The sequence below is a fragment of the Cryptomeria japonica genome, chromosome 11 (assembly GCF_030272615.1).
Source record: "Cryptomeria japonica chromosome 11, Sugi_1.0, whole genome shotgun sequence".
Lineage (NCBI taxonomy): Eukaryota > Viridiplantae > Streptophyta > Pinopsida > Cupressales > Cupressaceae > Cryptomeria > Cryptomeria japonica.
The window spans coordinates 583133428-583159918 of NC_081415.1; the positions used below are offsets into that span (position 1 = coordinate 583133428).

At 36.0% G+C, this 26491-nt stretch overlaps 1 protein-coding gene across 1 annotated transcript; it reads left to right on the forward strand.

Annotated features, from left to right (window-relative positions):
* Positions 1–314: 314 nt before the first annotated feature.
* Positions 315–26168, forward strand: LOC131860352 (uncharacterized). Its single transcript, XM_059214748.1, has 4 exons — positions 315–335; positions 450–730; positions 25424–25835; positions 26004–26168. The coding sequence occupies exons 1-4, from the start codon at positions 315–317 to the stop codon at positions 26166–26168; spliced, it is 879 nt and encodes a 292-aa protein (XP_059070731.1).
* The last annotated feature ends 323 nt before the right edge of the window (positions 26169–26491 follow it).

A 26491-nucleotide genomic window follows, 5' to 3' on the forward strand; every position in this document is an offset into this window, starting at 1 on the left:
TAAATGGAAATTTAAAGAATCTTGAAGAAAATTTTGAAAATTTTGATGATGGTGACCAAAGGAAGGTTAAGGAAGCAGTAGTATTATACTTACATAACTTTAGTAAGACATTAATTGAGTTAGAAAAGTCTATTCCAAAGGACTTGTACAATATAATAGATGCTATAAGAATGAATGCACACAAACTTGATAGAGAAATGAAGGAGAGAGAGCTAGTAAATAGATGTACTTGTATTACTCATAGTGAAGTCAATAGATTAATTGAAGAAGCAAACAAAAAGGAATTTTGAAGTAAGAAAAAAATCAATAGATTAATGATTGGGAATTTTGAGGAGGTAAGGAAAGAGACAGAGGAAATATGGAAAAAAATTATTCAGAATGACCCTCTGTACAAAGATCCATTTAAACCATCTCAGCCATAAGATAAGCAAGGTGATTCTGAAAGTCAGAAGGTTGAGACTCAGTCTGAAGATCAACCAGAAGACCAAGGAAATACCATAATTGATGCTGAGACCAGTGACAATCCTCCGGTGACAGATAGCTCTGCAGCCCTTGTGATTCAACAGACTGATATTGGGGACAAGGGAGAGAAGAAGGATGTTGTGTTAGGAGAAGCTGAGGTAACTAAGGTGGACAAGGGTAAAGGCATAGCTGATCCGATAATTGCCACTCCTTTGGTTATAGGGATCCCACCTCAGATTCCGATCAATCTTGATGGTAATGTCCCCAAGTAAGTTTAACCACTTAAGACATCATAATTCCAACATTCTCAAAGCAAATAGAAATAGAAATAGAAATTAACATCACGACGGAGTTCAAATTAAAAACCTTACTACCAATGTAAGTTTGAAAAGGATTATGATCTTGGATACCTCAGCGTGACGACTCCCTTAGGGTTTTGGATCCAAGTCCAGGCCTGATTTTGGGACGAAACCCTCAAGGTCTTACATGGGTCGCTGATCTCTACCCATCTTGGGATAGACGCCCGATGGTTTTACACAAGCCTTTCCCTATTCATTCATACAACCTTCCGACTACATTCATATTAAGGATTAACAATTTGTTTTTGTCTTGTTTAATTGTTCTAACTTGTTCATTTGCTAGTTATGGATAAGAGTTTGTTTGATAAAGAATACATAGTTTTGGATTCATACATGTGTTACAGATAAGAAATTAATTATTGAATTATTGTGATTTTATTAAAACACTGATATAATTGACATCCCCTTTACAGTTTATTCTAGTAATCATGAATTAAATTACTGATGTTGTATTTAGTTGTATTATGGATTAAATATTTTTTTTTATGTAAATTATGTGTACCTTGGCAGGATCGCAGTGGAATTCTTGTAAATTGATCCCAGACATGTATTCCTAGCCTAAGGAAATCGTATGCAGTGGATGTCAACCAATGACTAGTGATTAGAGCAACGTATATTTGGACTGAAGTCCAGACGTGATTTTTCCTTAGCGATTTCCTCCCCTTTATATCTTTCAATTTGAGGGAGAGGTCACACCTCTTCATGTATGCCCTTTGGCAAGAGACATACCCTTTCACCATTAGCACCCTTTGAAAGAGTGCAACTCTTCATTATTTCTACCCTTTGAAAGGGACACAACCTTTCATAATCAGATGTGCACTTATTATTTAAATCAGATCCACACTTCTCATTTCCAAATTATCCCCCCTCTCAAATGAGGTTCTCTTCTCCCTTTTATATCTCACTGTTGAGGGAGTCACAACTTTTCCTTTCATGTCTTTTGACTTTTCATTAAATTAATTAATTTTTTAATAATCATATTTCATTATATTATTTTATATTTTAATTTAATTTTTAATGTTTTAATTTTATTATTATCATTTATTATTAAATTCTATTTCAAAGTGGGGACATTACAGTCCACCCCTCCCAAATTTCCTTGTCCTCAAGCAATGCCAATTTTAACTTTCTCAAACTAAGTCATCTACCAATATGAATAAAAAACACAGAGCATACACATGAAAAACACGAAGCATACACATGGATAATTGCAAACACGAAGCATACACGTGAATACATGTATTGTCAGATTTCTTCGTATTTAATAGAATGATTCAATGGTTCATCTTTACCTTGTAGGATGGTAGGATCATAGCTCTGATACCATTTGTAATATCCCCAAGTAAGTTTAACCACTGAATACATCATAATTCCAACATTCTCAAAGAAAATAGAAATAGAAATAGAAATTAACATCACGATGGAGTTCATCTTAAAAACCTTACTACAAATGTAAGTTTGGAAAGGATTATGATCTTGAATAGGACGCTTTGATACCTCAGCGTGACAACTCCCTCAGGGTTTTGGATCCAATCCCAGGCCTAATTTTGGGATGACACCCTCAAGGTCTTACATGGGTCGCTGATCTCTACCCATCTTGGGATAGACACCCGATGGTTTTACACAGGCCTTTCCCTATTCATTCATACAACCTTCCGACTACATTCATATTAAGGATTAACAATTTGTTTTTGTCTTGTTTAATTGTTCTAACTTGTTTATTTGCTAGTTACAGATAAGAGTTTGTTTGATAAAGAATACATAGTTTTGGATTCATACATGTGTCATAGATAAGAAACTAATTATTGAATTATTGCGATTTTATTAAAACACTGATATATTTGATATCCCCTTTACGGTTTATTCTAGTAATCATGAATTAAATTACTAATGTTGTATTTTGTTGTATTATGGATTAAATATATATTTGTGTGTAAATTATGTGTACCTTGGCAGGATCACAATGAAATTCCTGTAAACTGATCCCAGACACATATTCCCAGCCTAAGGAAATCATATGCAGTGGATGTCAACCAATGGCTAGTGATTAGAGCAACGTATATTCAGACAGAAGTCCAGATGTGATTTTTCCTCAACGATTTCCTCTCCTTTATATCTCTCAATTTGAGGGAGAGGTCACACCTGTTCATCATGTATGCCCTTTGGCAAGAGACATACCCTTTCACCATTAGCACCCTTTGAAAGAGTGCAAATCTTCATTATTTCTACCCTTTGAAAAGGACACAACCTTACATAATCAGATGTGCACTTATTATTTAAATCAAATCTACACTTCTCATTTCCAAATTATCCCCCCTCTCAAATGAGGTTCTCTTCTCCCTTTTGTATCTCATTGTTGAGGGAGTCACTACTTTTCCTTTCATGTCTTTTGACTTTTCATTAACTTAATTAATTTTTTAATAATCATATTTAATTATATTATTTTATATTTTAATTTAATTTTTAATGTTTTAATTTTATTATTATCATTTATTAATAAATTCTATTTCAAAGTGGGGACATTACAGATCAGTTGATCTTGGGAAAATGTCTCCTGCATAGAAGCTTATGCTTGCTGCTACAGTGTAAACTCAAGCCAGTCAAGATTTGGTAAAATTAGAAAATGAAGACAAAAAGCTAATTTTGACGTCCATAAATGTTTTGCAGAAGGTGGCTTCCAATGTACAATTAGATTCAAATAACAACCCCTCCGGTAAATTATTACAGTTGATTAACAATGTAAATAACAATTTTGATTCCTTGGAAAAGACGTCTACTCAGAAAGTTTTGGACAAATTTAAGGAAGTTAGAAAACATACACTCCTGAAAATGATTGAAGATGATAGGGTAATGTTGAATAAGAGATTGCAAACTATTTCTGACACATTGGCAGAAGCTGGTAAATTATATAAATCTTGTCTTATTTTGCCCAAATTCACTATTGATGTTGATAAACAAATACGTGGCTGCCAGGGAAAGCTTTCTAGTATCTCACAATATTTTGACCTTAATGTAATATTAACCATAAGTATTGAAGGACAGATTATAGCCTTAAATGATCATATCACAAGCCTTCAAGCTGATAAGGAGAAAGTTTTGAGGAAAGTGGGTGAACTCCAGAACCTAATTGCCATCTGGCTAGATACCATGCTAAGTAATAAGGCAAACTATATGAAGAAAATGACTTGACCTGTACCATCAGATTTGAGAGAATTAGAAATTCATGCTACAATATTTAATGCATTTATCATAGTTTTGGATAACCTGAAGAGTGGGTGGGATACTCACCTGGGATCTTTGAAGACTACTTATGCTGGCCTCTTCAAGTATTTGTAAAATGTTTTATCATCTGTATATCAATTTTGGGCAGCACCCCATCTTTTGCATTGCTATCAAAGGGGGAGAGATGAGGTGAGAAATATACAGACTAATTGTGTATAGAGTGTACAGTTCCGTGATGAAGATTCTTGATCTAAGGGAGAGCTTCAAAATTCTTTTATTCATTAGAATTCTTTTATTCTTTCATCCAGTGTATAGGTTTCATAGGTTTCAACACTTAGCCATTTTTCATAGGTGTTGCCATCAATGCCAAAGGGGGAGATTGTTGGCAATTGATACTCATCCGGTGATTTTAGATGATTTTTGGTAGTTGCATATTTGTTTAGGGTTGTCATTGATGGAAACTCTTCTTGGTGATTCGATCTAGTAGTTGTGATTCATCTTATCCCGACGATGGAGTTAACCGGTAGGTAATTAATTGGTAAAATGGGGTATTTCAACAATATTTTGATCCAGAATGATTTCTGATGATTGCGGTGTTTTTGGTGATTATTTTTGTGATCTCAATGATTGGGAAGACCCTTAGGAAGTGTGTGATTATAAATTTTTGGTCTGGTGCTATGTTTTGTTCAAGATTGAAGTCGACTTGAAGCTACACATTATACTTCTTGAAGCCGACTTGAAGGAGATTGATTTTGTGTTAAGACCGGATATATAAGATTGATTTTTGGTGTGTTATTAGTGTGGTGATCGATTTTGGTGTGATTGAGTGCAGTTTCATGTGCACACTTTTCTTTCAGACCAATTGGTAGCTGACAGAGACAGAAACAAAGTATTCAATAGAGCAAAGACAGTCAGAGATTCAATGCTTAAACATAACTCATTCTTTCATGGTTAGATGCTAATTAAGAGTTCATTTCATTATATTTTCTCATTCTAATCAAATTGTAAGTCAGTGAGACTTCCCTAAAGGTTGTAGCCTTTCAAGCAATTGTAATTGACCAGTGAGCTCTAGGAAGCGAGCCTGAATGCAAGTGCATTCCCCATCTATGTAATATTTATGTACACTTGGCCATAGTATATGAATATTGTGGGTTCCATCCCCATTGTAGTTTTTTCCCTTTCCAGGTTTCCAAGTAAAAATTTTGGTGTTGTGGATTTGTGTATTCTTTATTGTATGTTTATATTCTTTTTTGTTATGCATTTCTAACCAATGGATAAAGAATACGTTTGAGGATTTGATTTCTGGTAGATCACTGATTCACCCCCTCCCTCTCTATGATCTTTGATTCTAACAGATTTATTTTTCATAAGTGTGATAACAATTTCACAATCGGGTTGAGTACTTTGCATGTGATGTGACTCTTTCACAATTGTGTTAACTATTTGACATTTGACTGGTATAAAACTTATTTGTTTCACATTTGTAAAATTAGCAATATTTGTTATTGTTTCTTTGGCAATTGATCTCATAATCAAGCATATTGTGTTTTTGTATTGAATCATGCTTGATTTGTTTGTTACTGCAGGAGTTTTTCTCCTTTCTTGGTGCTTGATAGAATAGGCCTAAGGGCCTTGCATTGTGTGATGAGAAAACTAATGATGATCAAGTTCCATTTCTCCAAGTTGGTTTATACAACATTCTATATCTCCCTAAGGTTACAACCAATAGGGGTTTGATCACGATCCTTGTTGAGAGGTGGCATACAAAGAATTGTTCCTTCCACTTGTCAATAATTAAATCTTGAGGATGTGTGGAGGATTCTACACATATCGATCCAGAAAGAGAGAGAGGTGTGTATTATTATAGGGAAAGGATAGAATCTCTATGCAAGTTTTATGAGTGTGGAGAATATGAGATTGGTATTGAGGCACTCTACAAGATCAATTGGGATCATCTAAGCTGAGAGTATGATGATCTAACCATTGTTATGGACAATTTGATAGTAGGGTTATTGGTTTTAGATTAGTGGAATCATGGATTCTCGGTGGGTTGGGGCAGGGTATTAGCAGGTATGCTTGGAGAGGGATGAGTATATGCTTGGGGACCTTGTGTGGTTGCAATGTTATATTACTAGATGCATACAATTGTGTACTTAGGATATCGATCCATCAATTATGGCATCATGCACTTGAAGGTTTGGGCATGAGAGAATATTGCTATTTCTTGTCTAGTGGTTCATGTATAGTTACATGCAAAGCAACAATAGAATTATAGGTACATAGGTGCTATCCGTCATAGAGGCATAGGGAACACTTTATATTGGTACCATGTGATTGATGTTCTATAGAAATTTACTTGGAGACTTTATTTGGATTCCCCCAGATGGGCAAATGACGGACAACATATTCCTTACTACTGACAGTAGCGATATCTTATTGGGAGGATAGTCATGACACAACAAATCATAGATGTGCATCTTCTAGATCAAGTTTTGAGATAGTTTGTAGAAGTGTAAGGTGTGCCAGAGGTGATTGATTATTTTGCGAGATCACATGAGAGGTTTCAGATTGGGGGGATTGCATTAGTCGTCATGTTGCATATGCCAAGTTTAATAGTTTATGACCAATGTAGTGGGGTTGGGCCATAGGAGTTTCTAATCTAGGTACGACTGCATAGTATGTCATCTGGTGGACAACTCATAGTCCTATTCCATTGCCCAATCCTGTAGTACCAACAATAAGACACATTGATCATCATCTGAGATGGTGGGGGGATGATGGGGGTAATGATGTTGTAAGAGGAGGAGATAGAGGGGGTGATGCTGGAGGGTAGGATCTTATGAGAGGGAGAGATGGGAGGAGAGGAGGGTGGGGAGAGGAGGATACTGAGGTGGATATTGGAGGGGATATGAAATCAGATGGAGATGATGATGAGTCTTCTTCTAGATCATCTAGCTCAGAGAGCGATAATGGTGATGAGGATAGTGATAGTAGGGATGATTAGATGCGAGTGGGAGGAGATGAGGGTGGTGATGTAGGTGGAAAACATGGAGGAGATGAAGAGATGCCAGAGTTGGAGGATGTTCCTATTGGCGAGGATGTTGCGTAGATTCTAGATCCTTAGGCCATTGGGGGCCAGATATAGGGCTTACAAAATGCCTTAGGTGTCGACTGACATCATAGGAGGGAAGATAGGGCTAGGTATATGCAGGAGCAGGAGGCTTGGGTGGAGGAGTGGGATGGCCTTGTAGAAGAGAGAGATAGTCTTTGGATAGAGAAAGATTTAGTAATGGCAAAAAGGAATTTATATTGCCGTGAGAGGGATGATTCTATTAGAAGAGATCAACTTTATATCGAGGCATATTAGTAACATTTTTCTCTAGAGATAGAGGCTTATAATTTTGTCGATGATCTATTTGATGCTACATAGAAGGCATTATATTGGCGACATCACTATGAGGATGCGGTTCCTAAAAGTCAAAGAGTTAAGAGCTATAGAGAATATAGGTCATGAAGTAGATCACGATCACAATCACGACACTAGTAGAAAGGGTGTCATGGGACCACCTCGTCCACCACCAGGACACTGAGGAGAAGGATCTAGTGGATAGGCTCTTGATAGGAGTAGTATTGGTTGAGACTTGATTGAGCCTTTGAGCCATGTGTAGATTGTTATACTCTGACACACATTTTTTTTTGAGATATATGCGATGTAGTTTTGGCGATGCTCTATATGATGTGTTATATGATTCCTATATGCATGTTTCTATTATTTTGTGATGTATGATTTCATGATGTTGTTGTTATGACGTGATGTGTGTTAAAATATGAGAAAACAAATTTAAACCAGAATCAAATTGAAAGAGTTAGAACAAAATACTGGAAATAAAATGGACAAAATAACAATAGTAGAGAAACTTGATGTGAATGCTCAACGAAAAAATGGCATCAAGAGAAATCTCCCAATATTCAATAATGAAAATACAAGCAAGGTAGCATGTTTATATAGACTCGAGTGAGGGGTGGAGGTGGCAATACCGACCAATGAGGAGAGACCAACATGATGGTCTAAACATAGTCAATGCACCTCCTCATAGCATGCCGACACCTCAATACCCACTTGTCTTAAGTAAAAATGCTTTATTAACCTAAGCAAGCTTAATTAAAGTGTAGGAAAAACCTAGGAAAAAAGAAAATAATAAACCCAACTAGGAAAATAAAAATCTACACTAACAATGTGGTGGATAATGATGATCTTATGCATTTTCTGTATGCTTTATATGATGTATGATGTGATGATGTTATTATGCTATGTGCAATATTACAATGCAATCTAGTGTATAAATGTAATTATGTGATAAATGATTCTATATGTAATGATGATGAAATGTTCTATATGTAGCTATAATGTAACATAGATGATTGTACATGCAAAATTAATGAGATGCAAATGTGTTTATGCCCCAATAATGAATGCATGATGTGTTGTTTTTTGTGAGGTCAGGAGTACATTTGTTGCTTTTATTGAATTATATTTTGTTATTTTTCAGGATATTTAATGATTTTTAGGATTTTTTTAGGACATTTTTTAATTTTTATGATTGTTTTTTTACCTTAGTGCCCCCGATCTACCAACTCGTATGATGTAACTGACAATAATACATGCTTTATTTATAGACTAGGTACTTAACGTGATGATTACTGACCATGCATCATGACATAAATACTCTTATTATGCAAAGTTGATGCAAAATGAAGATAAATTTTTGTTTGAACAAGGGAAATTGTGCGAGTTTATCATTGTTTCATATGCCAATGGAATTGAGGTTGTAGAACATTTCAGAGATAAGAATTTAATCCATTCTGAAAAACCTTTAGATGACTCAATTTATCACAACCAAATGATTAGGATTTGTATTCAGAGAAGAAGAAGGATCCTTTATTGACTCTTGAGACTTTTATCCTCGATTGCCTATGTGTGTGCACTTGGGTTTATTCCAACTCTTATGACCATTGGCGACCCTTAGAATCCTACGTGACTAGCTATGTGAGGTATCGTAACTCCAAAAGCATCCTGGATGAAGCCTCCCTGCTAGTATATTCTATAGCCCCAATGAGGTTATTACTATAATCTCGCGAATATTGTTCCATTTATGGTTAGGCATGCATAGACCCGATGGAGTTCCTCGCATGTTCCCAAAGCCAAGCTTTTGATATTGCATTCCAACTCATTCTTTTGCTCTTATTTTCTTGATATTTTCTTTTTAGACTCATTCTTTTCATCTTTTGATATGGCTTTGAGCATCTTTTACTTTTCTTGCATTGGCTTGTAAGCAATGAAGCCTACATGGGTTTGAGAATTACAACGACGCAGATGTAAGATTTTAGATTTTTCACTAGCCACGTCATCAACTAGGTATCTACAATGATTTAGAGAAAACAATTAATGTGTGAAAGATATTGTAATCGAGATAATTTGGGTACAAGAGAAATCATGTGGACATTTGCACTGTTTGACTACGGGATAAAATTGGAGATTCACAAGGCGCAGTTTCAATGTTAAGATTTTTAGGTGTGATGTTTGATTATGATTGGAAATGTTTATTTTTGAACACACATAAAACATGACAACATTTTTTTTTATGTTTGCAATAAAAACACATTCAAGTACAAGTCCTAGGCTTGCTGAGACAATATTTGTTGGGTTCCCACTTCAGATTAATCCAAACCACACTTATTCAAAGAGAATAGCTTAGAAGTTTGGTAGCACTAGCTCCCCCACCATGACACTCACTTATCGATCATACCAAACTTTGAATTCCCCAAAGACCCGAAGATGTAGAGGAATTTTCTATCTCTACTTTGAATTGTGAGCGTGGGATGACCTCAGAGGTCTGACCTCCTACGCTAGAAAAAAGAAAGTTTTTGGCTGCTAAAACAATGAATTTCTAGTAAGGGCATCCATTCAGGTGGCCATACATGCAACATTTTGCTAGAATTAAGAGGCCTCCCAATCCTTGTGGGTTTTACGCACCACTATGGGTCTTAGGGGAGATAAATATTGGTATGACACATCGATACCTGTTGCTTGCAAGTTTCCTCACAAACACATATATTTATAGTTGCTTGGAAGGGATTGGACTTAGGCTCATTACCACTTGGGTCGTTTTGTCCCACCGAACCTTAAGGGTGTCTCAGGACGTAGACCTTCTAAATGGTAAAACACAAAAAGCCTATTGCTCAAAACACAAAAGAAACTGATTAATTTTAAAGCACCAAAATGAAATGCTATCTAATCTAGAAATTAGACAATTAGTTTCAAATCACAAGTTCTTCGACAGATGTCCTACATCAAACAACGTCATTAGTTTCAAGATGTGATCTTTCATAAGTTAGAATGGTTACCCTGCACAAGATGCAAGCCAAAAAAAATAAGACTAATTTCAAATCTAATTTAAAAACTCAATAACAAAACAAAAATTAAAATCTAAAATTTAAAAATGATTAACAAAATCTAATCAAAAGGTAAATTTAAAAAATAAATCTAAAATTAAATTAAAAAACTAATCTAAAATCTAATTAAAAAATCTAATCTAAAATCTAAATTAAATTCTAATATAAAATCTAAATCAAAAATCTAATCTAAAATCTGAATTAAAAACTAATTAAAAATAAAATCTAAAACTAAATTAACAAATTAAAATCTAAATTAATCATTTTAAATCTAAAAAAAATCTAAACTAAATTAAAAATTAAAAATCTAAACTAAGTTTAAACTAAACTAAGTTTAAAATTAAAAAATCTAAACTAAGTTTAAAATAAAAAAAATCTAAAACTAAACTTAAAATTAAAAAACCTAAACTAAATAACAGGAAATTTACTAAATCATACGTGGAGCCTACCAAGGCAACAACCACGCAAATTCCTGACAATTTTTTTTTAATTCAGTTTGGAAAAAAAATGACTATGATTGCAGAGAATGCAGAAGATGGATTTTATCATACTTTTTTTTTTCAATTCAAACAAATGCCAAATATATGGTTAAAATGCAAAACGTGGATGAAGACCACCGGGCACAGGGATTGTTTTGGCAGATGTGCATGCAAAATGTGAAGCATAGACAAGGCATGAGAGGATGGGAGTGTGTGGGAGCAATGAAAAGGGACGCTAATTGTTTGATAGAATGTGCAAAAGAAATATGGTCTCAAGGTATGCAAACATTACAAAATATAGTTTGAAACGATTCTAATGCATGCAAGAAACATAGACAATACGTCTGAACTGTTTAGCAGAATGAGGTGTTTGATAGATTGCAGGAAAGACAACATGGACAAAGGCGTGAACTATTTGACAAATCAACATATCAATGTGTTATCTCTTATGATTAGAAACTTCTATCAAGAGAAAAATCAAATCAACAAATCAACTGAAAAGAACTGGGCATGCCAAATGAAGATCATCAACAATAGAGATCCTTTAAATCACACACACATGCAAATACAAATATCTAATCTAGAAACACATGCATGCAAACACAATACTCACTCCATTGCCCTCCTATATTCCTCTCAGAAGCACATGCACAAAAGGCTATGAGGAAACACAGATTTTAAAGATTCAAATGCAAATGGTGTGAAATCTAGAGTGTGAGAAAACAAGAAATCCATGGGTGTAAAGATAAACTAAAATGCTAGATGGTAGAAATGAGAGAGGGGTTGGGCTTAAATAGATGTGCTCAATTGTGAATCCAATTGTAATGGTGAAAAATTAGAGTTTCCTTCATTAAAGAGAGAAAACCACTAATTTTTGCTTAATATGACCATTACATTCAAAAGAGGAGGAATCTAATAGATTCAATCATAAATTGGCAAGGATTAAGACTAAATACTAATTGGATTGATTAATTTGGGGCCCTCTTTTGTAAATTGAATTGCTGAATTTAAATAGTGTGCAAGAAATGAAGGTAAAAACATGAAAATAGTAAGCTATAGATTCTAGATTGAACTATACAATTGGAGGTGAGAAATGAATGCAGACTTGGATCTGATCCTCAAAAGAGTACCTAAAATGTCAGGACTATGGTGCCCGTCGCGATGGTCCTATGAACTTTTTGCACACTAAAGGGGGATTGATTTGTCTCTGCAAATAATGTCAATTCTGAAGATCACTGCTCTGTACCTATTTCCTGCACATAGAAAGAAGGGGAAATAGGTTGGGAATAGTGGTTTACCTAAGTCATTTCCCTGGTTGAGGAATCAACCTTGAATGAAATGTTGCAAATACTGAAATAAATAATGAAAATATATACCTCAGATCTACAATGGCTGATAATGATGCTTTGCTTCTTGAATGTAATCACATATGTTGTATGGAATGACATGAACATGATAAAACCCTAATTACACACACATGCTTGCATAGGAATGATGTAAATTTGCTCCACAATAGATAGATGAAGAATATGTAGCCTTGAAGACCTCTAAAAATTCTTGATGATGAATGCTTGAATACTTGAATGCTTGATTTTTTGTGCTCCCAATTTCACCATCTTATGAATGTATATCAAATTGAGAGGGGAAAGCCTCCTTATATACTTGTTCGTTGAGAAATCATGTTAATTTTTTGACATATGCCAACATGAAGAAAGGTTTCCTGCTCAAATTTGAGATGGCGAAAAGGGTTTAAAATGGGACCCAATTAGGGAGGACCATGGCATGGTACCATGGTCCTAGTGAGGACCAAGGCACCACGCTCTAGTCCTACCCTAATATGGGGCTAGGATAAAGGGGCAATGCAATATTAAGACCATGTTTGCATGATGCAAGCATAAATGGGTCTTAGCCAAGTATAGTGATGCAAACACTAAGGTGAAGGCCCCAAATATGGTTAAATTTTAAGGGGGTAAAATTTAAGATGCTACATTTAGCCCCCACTTTAGTGGGAGTATGAGCTTATGCAAATACTCACAGTAAAGTAGAAGAAAGAGAAATAAAGAAGAGAAGCAATACAAAACAAAATCACAAGGAGTATAAGACATCACTAATTTTGAGGAACCAAGCCCCCAATATTAGGATCTTAACTCACTCAAACATATGCAAGGGTACATAAAACAAGACAAAAAAAGTCAAAAAAATAAAATCAAACAAAGACAAAAAGACAAACAAAGGCAAAAGGCACAAAAAGACACAACAAAAGCTAAAGACTAAAAACAAGACCTCAAGTCAACTAGATGAAGAGACCTCGATATCAAAATGTCTCAACAACTATCATTCTTGAAAAATGGCATCTCAAGAACACAAATTATCACATAAAAGAGAAAAGAACACATCATCCATGAACTACAAATAGCTAAGCTATGAGCACATGAGAAGAAGGAAACAAAGAGAGCATGAATACACCCTACATGTGTTTTTCTAGATGATTCATGAGAAGAATGATGAAAAAGGATAATATAGATACCTCACCCCTAGATATGTTTTCTAGGTGATCGATGTTGGGAAGGAGAGTAAGAATAGTCTAACCATGTTCCACTAGTTCCACTCATCCTCGTGCATGTGTGCAAGTGAATTTTGGTTTCAAGTATATATAACCTTGTATAAGAGTTTCTTTCCTTTGGTTTCAAGCATGCATAATCTTGTTTAAGACATATAATGTAAATGCAAATTCCAAGGGGCAAATATGTAAATTCCAAGGGGCGAATATGTAAATGCCAAGAGGTGAATGACATATACATGCCTAGTTTTGAGGACATCCCATGTAAGAGTTTGTTTTCTCTAGTTTCAGGAATGTATACCCCCGTCTAAGACATATATCAAATGCCGCGTCTAGTTTTGGGCATGAAGTATCTCGTGTAAGAGTTTGTTTCCTCTAGATTCAAGAGTGAACACCCCGTTTAAGACATGCAAAAAGTTATATGCAAAAATATGGTACAATATGGTACAAAGGAAGCAATATGGGCATCCCCCCTTAAGATGTCAACATAGGTCTATGTTGATGTCTTAAGGAAGCTTAGAGACAAGGATACCTATCCTTCAACACCAAGGAGATATCCCTAAAGCAATAATTTTCATAAATCTAAGCTACAGAGGGAATATTCTTATAAGAAAGGATAACATATCTGAAAAAGAGATATCTTGCAACAAGTGTGAAGATGATCCTTGGAGGAGAAGCGATCTTTTCTCAAAATAAATCTACCTCCAAGAGGATTTTCTTGAACAAATAGAGAATCTTCTACCAAAGAAAAGAAGGGGAACAAGAATTCATACCTTCCTCCTATTACTAGGTGAAAGAGATTCCTGATTAAGGATAACACACTTTTGACTTAATGTGAGGGATAAGTTCATAATAGATGTACATTTACAAGTGAAGAAGAGGTTGTAACCAGGGACTTACACTTCTTGCATAAGAGAGAATCCTTGAGAGAACAACAAATTTATACAAGGAATGACATCAAATCATAAGCAAACACCACTCAACAAAGGAAAAGTGAATCCTTAGAAAAAATAAGAGAGAGAGAGAGAGAGAGAGAGAGAGAGAGAGAGAGAGAGAGAGAGAGAGAGAGAGAGAGAGAGAGAGAGAGAGATTATTGCCCCCCAAGTGTAAGGATAATGAGAATAATTACACTTATAAAGATAGATTGAACATAAGAAAATTCACAATATGCTCACATGAATAAATATCCAATGCAAGAAAATACATTAGTATATGTAAAATACAACTCTAAAGAAGTGGTAATCTTCAAAGAGAGAGAGAGAAAGAAATATCATAGATTCTCCTAAGGAGGGATTAGTCAAAAGTGATATACCCTTCCATGCAAGAAAGGATATCAACACATGAAAAATGCAAACCCTAAAGGGAATAGTGACACTTTAGATAGAAAGATAAAGGGAAATACCATCCTTGCCCCCCAAGAAAGAAGACAAGGATAGATTATGGGAAAGAATCACACATTTTCTTAGGAAAGATTATTCATAAGAGACATTCCATTTCAAATAATGAATAGTTCCTAGCCAAGGAAGACACATGCATTCACGTTAAGGACAACTCTATGCAAGCAAGGACATCAAGTTATGAATAATTCAATCCGTAAAGGAAATGGTAAAACTTAAAAATAAGAGATAGGATAGTGATAAAAGAGGATCATGTTGCTACCTCAAGATGTTTGAAATTGAAAAACCACCACCTGTGATGACAAAGAGCCCCCAATTAAGTTAATTTATTGTGTCATAGGGTGAGGAGCAACATGAGGTGAGAGGAGTTATAAGTCACTACCTTTTCACCAAGAAAGAGAGAAAGATCTATTGAAAGACATATACGAGCATGATTGTACAGTTCTTGAACAAATTCCTTGAATGCTTTACACTTGCCAAGAGAATGAGAACCACCATGATGAAAAAGAAAATATGCACTACCTTCTTTATGCTTGGTGCTAAACTTCACAAAGGGAAAAATAACATTCTTGTCATACTTCAAGTTCCAAAAGATTCTAGTAGCCAATTTTTCTTGAACATCAATAGGTGTAGGCTTATTATTTTGAGATCAAGGATAAGAGTTATTATTAGAAGAAGAAGGATTACCATCTATGATTTAACTTTATCACTATCAATAAGTCCTTTGATTACATTTTGAAAATCAAGACAATCATTAGCATGATGATCACGAGTTTGATGAAATGAACAAAAAAGAGTTTTTGAAGAAGAGACACTTTTATGGGAATGAATGTCTTTTTTGTCTTGCAAGATGATATTTGAAGTCTTGAATCCTAAGGAGGTAATCCATAGGAGATTTATTATCATGTCCTAGGCCTTATGTACTAATTTATGTAGGAGGGTTTATAGTAACTCTAATTCCTTGTTTAGTTTTTCCAAGTCCTTGTCATCTAGAACCTTGTTTTGATATTATGTTGAAGTCACTCCTATAAGAATTATTTAATTGATAAGGCAGAAGAACATTATAATAAATTTATTTTAATTTTGTAGTGTAACGATGTTTAGAAGAAATGAAAGGATTAGTAGATGAAGAAGGAATATCTTGTGAAGGAGATTCTATGTTTCTTTCATTATGCACATCCTCTTTGGTTGATTGAGAAGGAAGATACCTATCATATTTACGTAATGTTATGTGGGGAGATAAATCATGAATAAAATGCATAACATTATATTCTCTACAAATGTTTTGATGAATAAGATAGGTTCTAAGAGAATAAGTAGGATCTAGAGAGATGGAAATACCAATATCTTGATTCCCCCCCTTGTGCTAGAGTATGTATATGAGAAGAAGAAAAAGCCATATTGCTCTTCAATTCTTTCTCTCTATTAGAGAGATCATTGATAGGAGTATTATCTTATTCTTTATTATATACTCTAGGAGAGGTACAAGTATTAAGTTTTCCATTAACATCTCTAGGATTGGGATCTATAAAAGACTTTAGGTGATCTACATATGAAATACATTTTCCCAAAAACATCACCATAGCGCAATGCACATGATAGATGAAAGCTTTGAGATCTAATTGATGAAAATGAAGCAACTTGGAAACCCTAAAAATGCAATATGTCCAAGTGATATGAATTGAAAAGAAGTAACATGAAGTGAAAGAAGCCATTATCCAACACATGATTATAATAAATGTAGGTAAAAAGCAATGTAATCATATGTGAAATAACAAATAAATCAAATCCATTAACTGCCATGATGAATATTCAAATTTAGATCCAAGCAAATTAATCAAAATAAATTAGGGTTCTATATATAAAACCTCTTAATATATGTAAATTGATAAGATATATGAATGAAAAAATTGATATTTAGAGTAAAGCTAGACAACCCACATATTTGATTTTATTATTATATATATATATATATAAATTTTTGAAATTAGGATTTAAATTTTGAAGAATGTGAAATTAAGTTTAAAAATGATAATTTGAAATTAAAAATACTTTAGATCTAAAAATCTAGATCAAACAACCCACAAAGTCAATTTTAAATTTAAAAATTAGGGTTCTTGAAATTAATCGCTTAATTTTAAAATTTAAGTTTGAAATTAAACTTGTAAGTGAAATTTTGAATTGTGATATATGAAATGCACTCATATCTGAAATAATTAATTCAAATTAAACAATTGCAAGCTTAATTTTGAATTTAAAAATTAGGGTTTTAGTGAAATTAACCTCTAAATTTTTAAATTTTTCAAGGAAATAAAACTTATAAATGAAAATTTGAATTTTAAATTGAATAAACACTCAAATCTAAGAACATAGATCAGAAGTAAAGGTGTAAGACGTCAGGTTCACCAAAATGTAATGGTGAAAAACTAGGGTTTCCACCATTAGAAGGAGAAAACCACTAATTTTTGCTTAAGATGACCATTATATTTAAAAGAGGTGGAATCCAATAGATGAACAACCATAAATCAAAAAGGAATAAGATTGAATATTGATTGGATTGATTAATTTAGGGTCCTCTTTTGTAAATTGAATTGCTGAATTTAAATTAAGTGCTAGAAATGAAGGTCAAAATAAGAAAATAGTAAGCCACAGATGCGAGATTGAGTTGTACACTTGGAACTGAGAAATGTACGTAGACTCAAATCTGATCCATTAAAGAGAACCTAAAATGTTGGGACCATGGTTCCCATCGCCATGATCCTCCTAAATTTTCGCACATTGAAGGGGGATTGATTTGTCTCTGCAAATAATGTCAATTCTGAAGATCACAACTCTATACCTATTTCTTGCACACAAAAATAAGGGGAAATACATTGGGAATAGGGGTTTGCCAAAGTCAAACACTAGTTGAGGAATCAAATTTGAATGAAATTTTATAAATACTGAAATAAATAATGGAAGGATATACCTCAGATCTACAATGATTGATAATGATGCTTCACTTCTTAAATGTAATCACATATGTTGTATGAAATGGCATGAACATGACAAAACCCTAATCACACACACATGCTTGGATATGAATGATGTAAAGTTTTGGCATTGAAGTTGTCATTGATCTCAACATGTGTGTGTGTAGGGATGAGTTGATGAAGTTGTAGAGAGATGCAAAGGCATGCAAAGACATCAAATTGGATAAAGATGTAGTGGAGAGACTTGCAGAGATTAGTTTGATGGAGATAGTATTGGTGTAACATTACATGGTTATGTTGCAGTCTCCCACAATCATTTTTGATGTGTCTATGAAGTCCCTTTTGAAGGTCCTAAAGTTGGGGTTGTAAGAACAACAAAACAAGTATATCGGCAAGACCCCACTAAGTCATATCGATCATAGTATGGTCTTTTAAACTAGCATCACATGCATGTATCAGTGAGACCCCTGAGATATCTATCTGATCTGAGCAGTGTTGGAGAAGTCTCTCTTGGTGACCTGATCGGTGTAACTTTGGTCGATCTAGGAAAGGCTCTCAAAAGTTTTACAGGCAATTGGATCAGTGGGACTCTAGTCGATCTACGTAGTAATTCTGAAGTATCTTTGGTCTATGTGATTGGCATGACTCTGGCTGATGATGGGGCAGAATAGTGTTATTGGAGTGTGTCTTGCCGATAAGGTTGTGGAGTATTTTTTCTATTCATCGGTGTGAGTTTGACTGGTGTTGGAAGTCGTATTCTCTACATATGATAAATTATGACTGGCAAGACCTCCTCATGTTGCACCGATAGAAGGTCATTGTTGTGGAAAATGAACTTGCACTGACATCGGGGAGAGACATATGGATAGACAGACAAACACATTGGTGTGATGATCTTATTTGGAGTAACCTCAAAGTTGTCAACCTGACTTCATATATCATGCTGATACACATTCATAGGTGGAGGACTATCGGGATGAGTCAAGCTGATGTCGTTTGGCAGTTTTGAAAAAGTTATTGGCTTAACTCATGGTGACAGATTGAGTATAGAGGAACATCAGGAAGAATCTAGTTGATGGATGATCATCGGGGTGAGTTATAAAAGTGGTGTGAGATCCTAGTGGTCAATCCTACGATGAAAGTTATTTTGATAGAGCTACAGGGAGATACATCGAGTTGAGTCACCCCAATGTTAGTAAGAAGTCAAGACAAACTGATCGACGAGACTATTGCTGATAAGTGTTGTCGATTGACTAAAGACAACAAAGTGATTTTTCTCTTTGATGTGACTTCTTGGATCTTTTGCCGATAGTTATTCTCTTGCCGATAAGGCTGATAGTGTTTCTCATCAAAGAGATTGTTGTTGATGTGTTATTACTGGTTGACTAAAGCTATCAGTGTGATAATGGTCTTCAAAATGACTTGAAGAATATCAGTCTGATAGTGCAAGTCATATTGATAGAAAAACATGGAGGCATATCAGTTTGAGTCACTCTGATATGATTAGAAAAGATGAACCAAAGGAAGAAGATCATCGAGAAGAGTTTGGCTGATTAAGTTTGACATCGATAGGAGTTATGAAGTCAAGATGACACCCAGAATGTTGGCCCAACTATACAAGTCACACTGATTGAGAACATAAGTGAACACATCGGGATGTGTCTACCCGATGTGAACAACTAGATGAACTAAAGACATTAGAAAGCTGACAGGAAGAGTTTTTTCTGATGAGGATGGCAACAACAAGAGTTACAAAGTCAAGATGAGATCCCAGAAGTCTACCTGATAGTGAAAGTCATTCCGATAGAGCTACAAAGAGAAACATTGGGTTAAGTCACCCAATGCAAACAACATGACAAGGCAAGTTGATTGGCAAGAATAAGACCATCGAGGTGAAACCATGAAGGATAGTCCTACTATGAAAGTCACCCCAAAAAAGGAGAAGGTGAAATGCATCAACAAGAAATCAGTTCGTCAACCCAATAAGTTAAAAAAAAAATTGAATCTATTGGCTAGACTTGATCAAATCAAGAAGAAACATTTAAGGCTAGCTTGACCACATGAGTCAACACGATAATGATAATGAAGGGACAGTCATCAGTGTGACTCTCAATGATATCTATGTGGAAAGGGAATCCAAGAGACAATGGGTATCGAAGAGAGTTTCCCAGATGAGTAGACCCGCTAAAGCATAAGGTCTGGTGCAGGAGCACCTAAGGGTGAGCAAAGACCATTTTCAAATTTTGGCAATTTTGGCACAAGGACTGGTTCTAGTCCATTAGGTTGTTTGTTTGGAGGTTGGAGTGCATTTTGAATTCTTTTAAAAAATACATGTATCGGCTATACTTAGCCCGATAACCCGATGAGGTGCCATCAGCTATCGATGGAAGTGTTTTCCACCTACCCCGATGAGCCGATGAGGTCGCTAGTGGAGTGGAGGGAGTGGAGTGAGTTTGGAGTGGAGCCATTGGGTATTGGCAAGACATGTTTTCTACTAACCCGATGACCCGATGGGAAAGCATGCGGCTTGGAGCGTACCATCGGCCATCGATAGAACATGTTTGGGGCTATACCGACAACCCGATAAGGAAGCTTTTTGTGGGGAGCGCACCATCGGCCATTGGAAAGACTGTCTTGATGCTAACCCGATGACCCGATGGAAACCAATGTGGAAGTGCACTATGTGCGAAAAACCATCAAACATTGGAGTAAGTGTTTTGAGGCTACTCCGATGACCTGATAGGAAAACAAGTGAGTTGTAAACCACCATTAGATGTCTCGATAAGTGTTGCGGTGCTAACCCGAGGACTCGATGGAGGTTGAAAGAAAGTTACAACAGGAAACCGATTGTGTCGAGTTTGATCTCGTCTGTTAGGGATGATTCATGACAAGTCATAGAGGCTATAAAAGACCAAATGGGCATTCTGTAAAGGGCTGGACAGGTTGGAAAATTGGATGGTTTTGATTCCATGAAGAACATCTATTGAATAACAATTTGAATACCACTTTCTGGTTCCTTTCTTAGAGTTAAATTTCATTTGAAAACTCTAAATAATGGCTTAAATCTCCAAATTCTAGTGTGATAGAATAGATGGTACTTTTCTGTGTTTTGTAAGTTCCAATTTTGAAGTCGTGCCAAGCTTAGCTTTGTAGATAAAGTTATCTTTCTGTTTTGTGTTTTTCTATTGGAGACAAATAATTGTCAACATGGCTCTGCCTTGATTCTCCATCACGGGATCCACATGACCATTGGAGGTTGTCAAGAAGAGCTAGCCCTATAGAGTAGAGTTCTATTTGTAGCAGACCACGGAATGGTGTCGGCCGTTTCAGCAGACTGGTCCTAGGCGAGCTTGATGATAGCCCAACTAGGTATCAGTGACTAAGACGAATCACTTGTAGGATAGACTAGAGTCTAGGCTATTAGCCTCAGACCAGAGGAAGATGAGATCAAAGGGAGAGAAGGTCCAAGCATGAGGAGGAAAACAACTTAGCAAAAGTTGTAGGTATAATCCATGGTAGAGAAAACCCTGGGAGGTATTCGGTTAGATTCAGTGGATTAGTGAGTTGGTGGATTTATGAAAGTGAATTCACAAGGTGCAGAGTATCAACCCTCGGTAGTGAGGACCTAGACTGGATTAGGGGAATAGAGAGAAGTATTCCCGGGTTAGGCTAGGAAGGAAGCCTTGGAGTGAGTCAAGCTGACTCAAGTAATTTAGGATCCTCCCTATCAGATTGGTATTAGAGCAAGTTAAAGATTTGGGGTGAAGAGTGTAAGAATGATCTAGTATCAGAAGAGGGAGTAAAGATGGTTACCAATGCAAAATTGGCTAAGTAGGTCGTCGACCAAAAAGAAGAAAACCGATTGCTCAAGAAAAGGTTGGAGCAGAAACTAGGTGTGATGGAAGTCAAGACAATGGAAGTGACTGAGAAGATAGATGAGAAGGGTAAAATGTTGGCAATAGAGGATGAGGTCCTTGCCCCAGACCATGTTGTTGATCAAGAACCATTCTTGAAGGCTTTGAAGGCAATGAGTGGAATGTCTTTGGAAGGAGTACCATTTTTTAGTGGCAAGATGGAAGAAGAGTCGGTAATGGAATGCATAGAAGGTATGGAAAATAATTTTGAGTGTGAAGGTGTGATTGAGGCCCAAAAGGTTAAAGTGGCTAAGTCAAGAATGAGAGGTTCTATCGTTACTTGGTGTAAGTTTATACAAAATGAGAGAGAGAGAGAAGGTAAGATCCCCATCTCTACTTGGAAAGGGATGGTAAACAAAATTAGAGGGACTTATCTTCCTGAGGACTATGAAGTGAGGTTGCATAGGAAAAGACAAAACCTAAGACAAAATGAGTTACATGTAAGTACCTACACTGAAGAGTTCCAGAAGTTGTGTCTATGGTCAAAAGTGGTGGAGGATGAAACCATCAGAGTAGCAAGATATCTTAATGGTCTGAGATGGAACATACAAGAGGAATTAAGTTTGTTGAGTCCAAATACCATTCACAAATGTTATCAGTTGGCCCTAAAAGTAGAAGAAAAGATTAAGAAGAAACATGAAAGCACTAGTAGAGGCAGAGGTAGAGGCTGAGATTCAAAAGGTTATAAAGGAAGCTACAGTGACAAAGGAAGTGAAGTAAGATCACAAGGAGAGTCAAAATTGACTAAGCAGATTAATGAATCTAGTGGAAGAGGAAATTATGGTAGAGGAAGAGGTCATAACAACAACAACAGAGGTAGATCTGGAAGTTCTAGTGGAGGTTCATACTTTGCAAACATGAAGTGTTATCATTGTAGTAATTTTGGTCATCCTTCCTATAGGTGTCCAGAGAAGGCAACCTCATCATGTTCAGAGAAAAGAATCAATTATGTGCAAGAGGATTCTAGTAGTGTGAAGTCTCTTGAAGCAAACCTTGACTCAGAGAATGGTGAGAATTTGATGGTTAGAAGGGCACTAATAAGGGAACCGGTTAAGGAAGAGCCAAAACAGAGGAGGTCTCTTTTTAGAGTAAAGTGCAAGATACTTGGTAAGGTGTGTAAAGTGATCATTGACTCAGGATCAACAGACAATATCATCTCCGAAGAAGTAGTAAGTAAACTTGGGTTGAGTAGCATGCCACATAGTCATCCTTACAAGGTCACATGGTTGAATAAAAGACAACAAGTGTTAGTAAATGAACACGTATGGGTTGAATTTTCAATTGGGAAATATTCTGACAGAATTTTATGTGATGTTCTACCCATGGATGCCTATCATTTGTTTCTATGCAGACCATGGCAATTTGATAGAAAGGCTATCCATGATGGAGAAAAGAATTCTTATGCATTCACAAAGGAAGGGGTGACATATAGGATTCAATATTTGATAGAGGATGAAGGAACCAAGACTAGTGGTCCTAAAGTGTTGTTGGCCGGAGGAAAATAATTTTTGAGAGATCTCAAGAAAGGAAATGGAGAACATTATGCTCTCTTAGTGAAACCTAGTCAAGAAAAGAAGACTGAACAAGAAGGTTTACCTAAAGAGGTTCAACAGTTGTTAGAACAATTTAAGGACATTGTGAGTGATGGAACACCCACAATGCTACCTCCTCCCAGAGCAGTAAGTCACCAGGTAGACTTTATACCTGGAGCATCATTGCCTAATAAGGCTGCATATTAGATGACTCCTGAAAAAAAAAAGAAAGTGGAAAGACAAGTACAAGAGCTGCTTGACCAAGGTCTAATCAGAAAAAGTATAAGTCCATGTGCTGTACCAGTGGTGTTAGCAACCAAGAAGGGAGGTAAATGGAGATTATGTACTAATTCTCGAGAAACAAAATCACCATAAGATATATATTTCCTATCCCTAGAATTGAGGATTTAATGGATTGTCTTGGAGAAGAGAAGTATTTCACTAAGTTGGATTTAAAGAGTGGTTATCACTAGATTCAGATTAAAGAAGGGGATGAATGGAAAACAACTTTTAAGACTATAGAGGGGTTATATGAGTGGTTAGTTATGTCATTTGGGCTTACTAACGCCCCTAATAACTTCATGAGGTTGATGAATGAGGTGTTGAAGGATTACATAGGTAGATTTGTAGTGATATACCTGGATGATATCCTAATATTCAGCGGAACAAAGGAAGATAACCTTGAACACTTGTAGATTGTATTAAGGAAATTGCATGAGGAACAGTTGGCAATCAATCTTGAAAAATGTGAATTCATGAAACAAGAACTCATTTATCTGGGTTTTGTAGTATCTCAAGGCACTTTGGAAATGGATCCTAGCAAGGTGGAAGCAATATGGAGTTGGCCTACACCAAAAACTGCTACTGAGGTAAGAAGTTTTCATGGACTTGCCCAATTTTATAGGAAGTCCATTCAAGGTTTTAGTGAAATTTGTGCTCCTATTCTTGATACAATTAAGGATGGGTTGAAAACTAAGTTTAGGTGGACTAAAGAAGCCGACCAGGGGTTTGAGTTGATTAAAAAGAGGATAGCTACCCAACCCATCCTAGTTTTACCAAGTTTTGATAAATTGTTTACCCTAGAATGTGATGCTAGTCATATAGCTATACGAGCTGTTTTAAACCAAGAGGGAAGACTAGTAGCATTCTATAGTGAGAAATTGAATGATGCCAAGAAGATATACTCATCCTATGACTTAGAATTTTATGCTTTAGTACAAGCTCTTAGGAAGTGGAGGCATTATCTTTTGCCCAAAGAATTTGTCATGTTTACAGATAACCAAGCCTTGAGTTTTATCAATTCTCAAGACAAGTTGAGCAATAAACACATCAAATGGATATAATACCTGAAGGAATATACTTTCACAATCAATCACAAAAAGGGATAGCTGAATAAGGTAGTAGATGCCTTAAGTAGGCAACCTCTCATTGTCCAAGAAGTGACTTTGCAGAGCATAGGTGTGGAGAGTTTCAAGTAGCTTTATAGAGAAGATGAAGAATTTTCTAAGGTATACAAGGTATGCAGTGAGTTTAATAATCATTTCAATAGCCAGTATGCAGATTACACATTGTAGAGTGGTCTTTTGTTTAAGGGATGTTAGTTATGTGTGCCAAGAGGATCTATGAGGGAAAATCTCATATAGGACAAATATAATGGAAGTCTTAGTGGACATTTTGGTCTGAATAAAACACTTGAAGATTCTATTATTGGCCAAAAATGCATAAAGATATCAGGAAGTATGTGGAGCAGTGTATTGTATGTCAGAAAGCCAAGGGTACTAGTTCAAATGGTGGACTATACCAACCTTTACCAATTCCCAAAAGACAATGGGAGTGCATCAACATGGATTTTGTTATGGGTTTACCAAAACCAAGACTGGCCTGGATAGTATTTTTGTCATTGTTGTCCGGTTTAGTAAAATGAGTCATTTTGTTCCATGCAAGACTACTCATGATGCTAGTTACATTGCACAATTATTTTTCAAAGAGGGTAAAACTCATGGGCTGCCTCTTAGCATAGTTTCAGATAGGGATGTGAAGTTTATGGGACACTTTTGGAACTCTGTGGACAAGACTGGGAACTAACCTTTTTGTTGGTTCTGCTTATCATCCGCAGACAGATGGTCAAACTGAGGACACTAACCATGTATTGGGTAATCTTCTAAGGTGTCTGACAAAAGAATATGGACAAATATGCGATCAAGTGTTACCACAGGCAGAATTTTCCTATAATGACAGTGTCAATAGAACTACAGGCAAGAGTCCTTTTGAGATTGTTTATGGACTCCACCCATGCAGTGTTTGTGAACTTAGAGATTTAAGAATCCTGGAAGGAAAAAGTGGACATGCAGAGGATTTCACTCAGTCTATGAAAGAGGTGCATGAGAAAGTGCAGAAAACATTGATTGATGCTATGCAAAGGATTAAGGCTAAAGAAGATGAGAGGAGAAAGGACATTCAATTTGCAGTGGGAGACATGGTTATGGTACATCTGAACAAGGAAATATTGTAGAAGGGAGTCCCTAGTAAGATTCAGATGAGGAGAATGGGTCCTTGCAAAATTTTGGCTAAGTATGGCTCAAATGCTTATAAGGTAGATTTACCCACAAATTTGGCATTATCCCCTGTGTTTAATGTCCAAGACTTGATTTAGTTTAAAGGTCCCGTAGCAGTGCCAGATGGACCGAATCAAGAAGGGGAAACTACTCTCAGTGATATTCCAGTACCACCCATTTCGAAACCACAGGCAGAACAAATTTTAGATTCTAGGGTGCAAAAGCAAATGAGGCGTGGCGTTTATATGGAACACTTAATCTAGTGGCACAACTTACTTGAAGCCGAAGCCACTTGGGTTGCAGAATTTGATTTCAAGCGATTGGGCATTGATGTCGCCTTGTTGCCACCAGGGGGGACTTGATTTTTCGTCTGGGGAGTATGGCGCAGGAGCACCTAAGGGTGAGCAAAGACCCTTTTCAAATTTTGGCAATTTTGGCATAAGGACTAGTTCTAGTCCATTAGGTTGTCTGTTTGGAGCTTGGAGTGCATTTTGACTTCTTTTGAAAAATACATGTATCGACTATACTTATCCTGATAACCCAATGAGGTGCCATCAGCTATCGACGGAAGTGTTTTCCACCTACC

Excerpts from the sequence above, each read along its gene's own strand:
- LOC131860352 (XM_059214748.1), top strand. The coding sequence starts at position 315 with ATGATTGGGAATTTTGAGGAG. Across the intron at positions 731-25,423 it reads CTTGATGGTAATGTCCCCAA|ACTGGGAACTAACCTTTTTG; the intron begins GTAAGTTTAACC and ends TCTGTGGACAAG. Across the intron at positions 25,836-26,003 it reads CAGTGGGAGACATGGTTATG|TTTAAAGGTCCCGTAGCAGT; the intron begins GTACATCTGAAC and ends GACTTGATTTAG.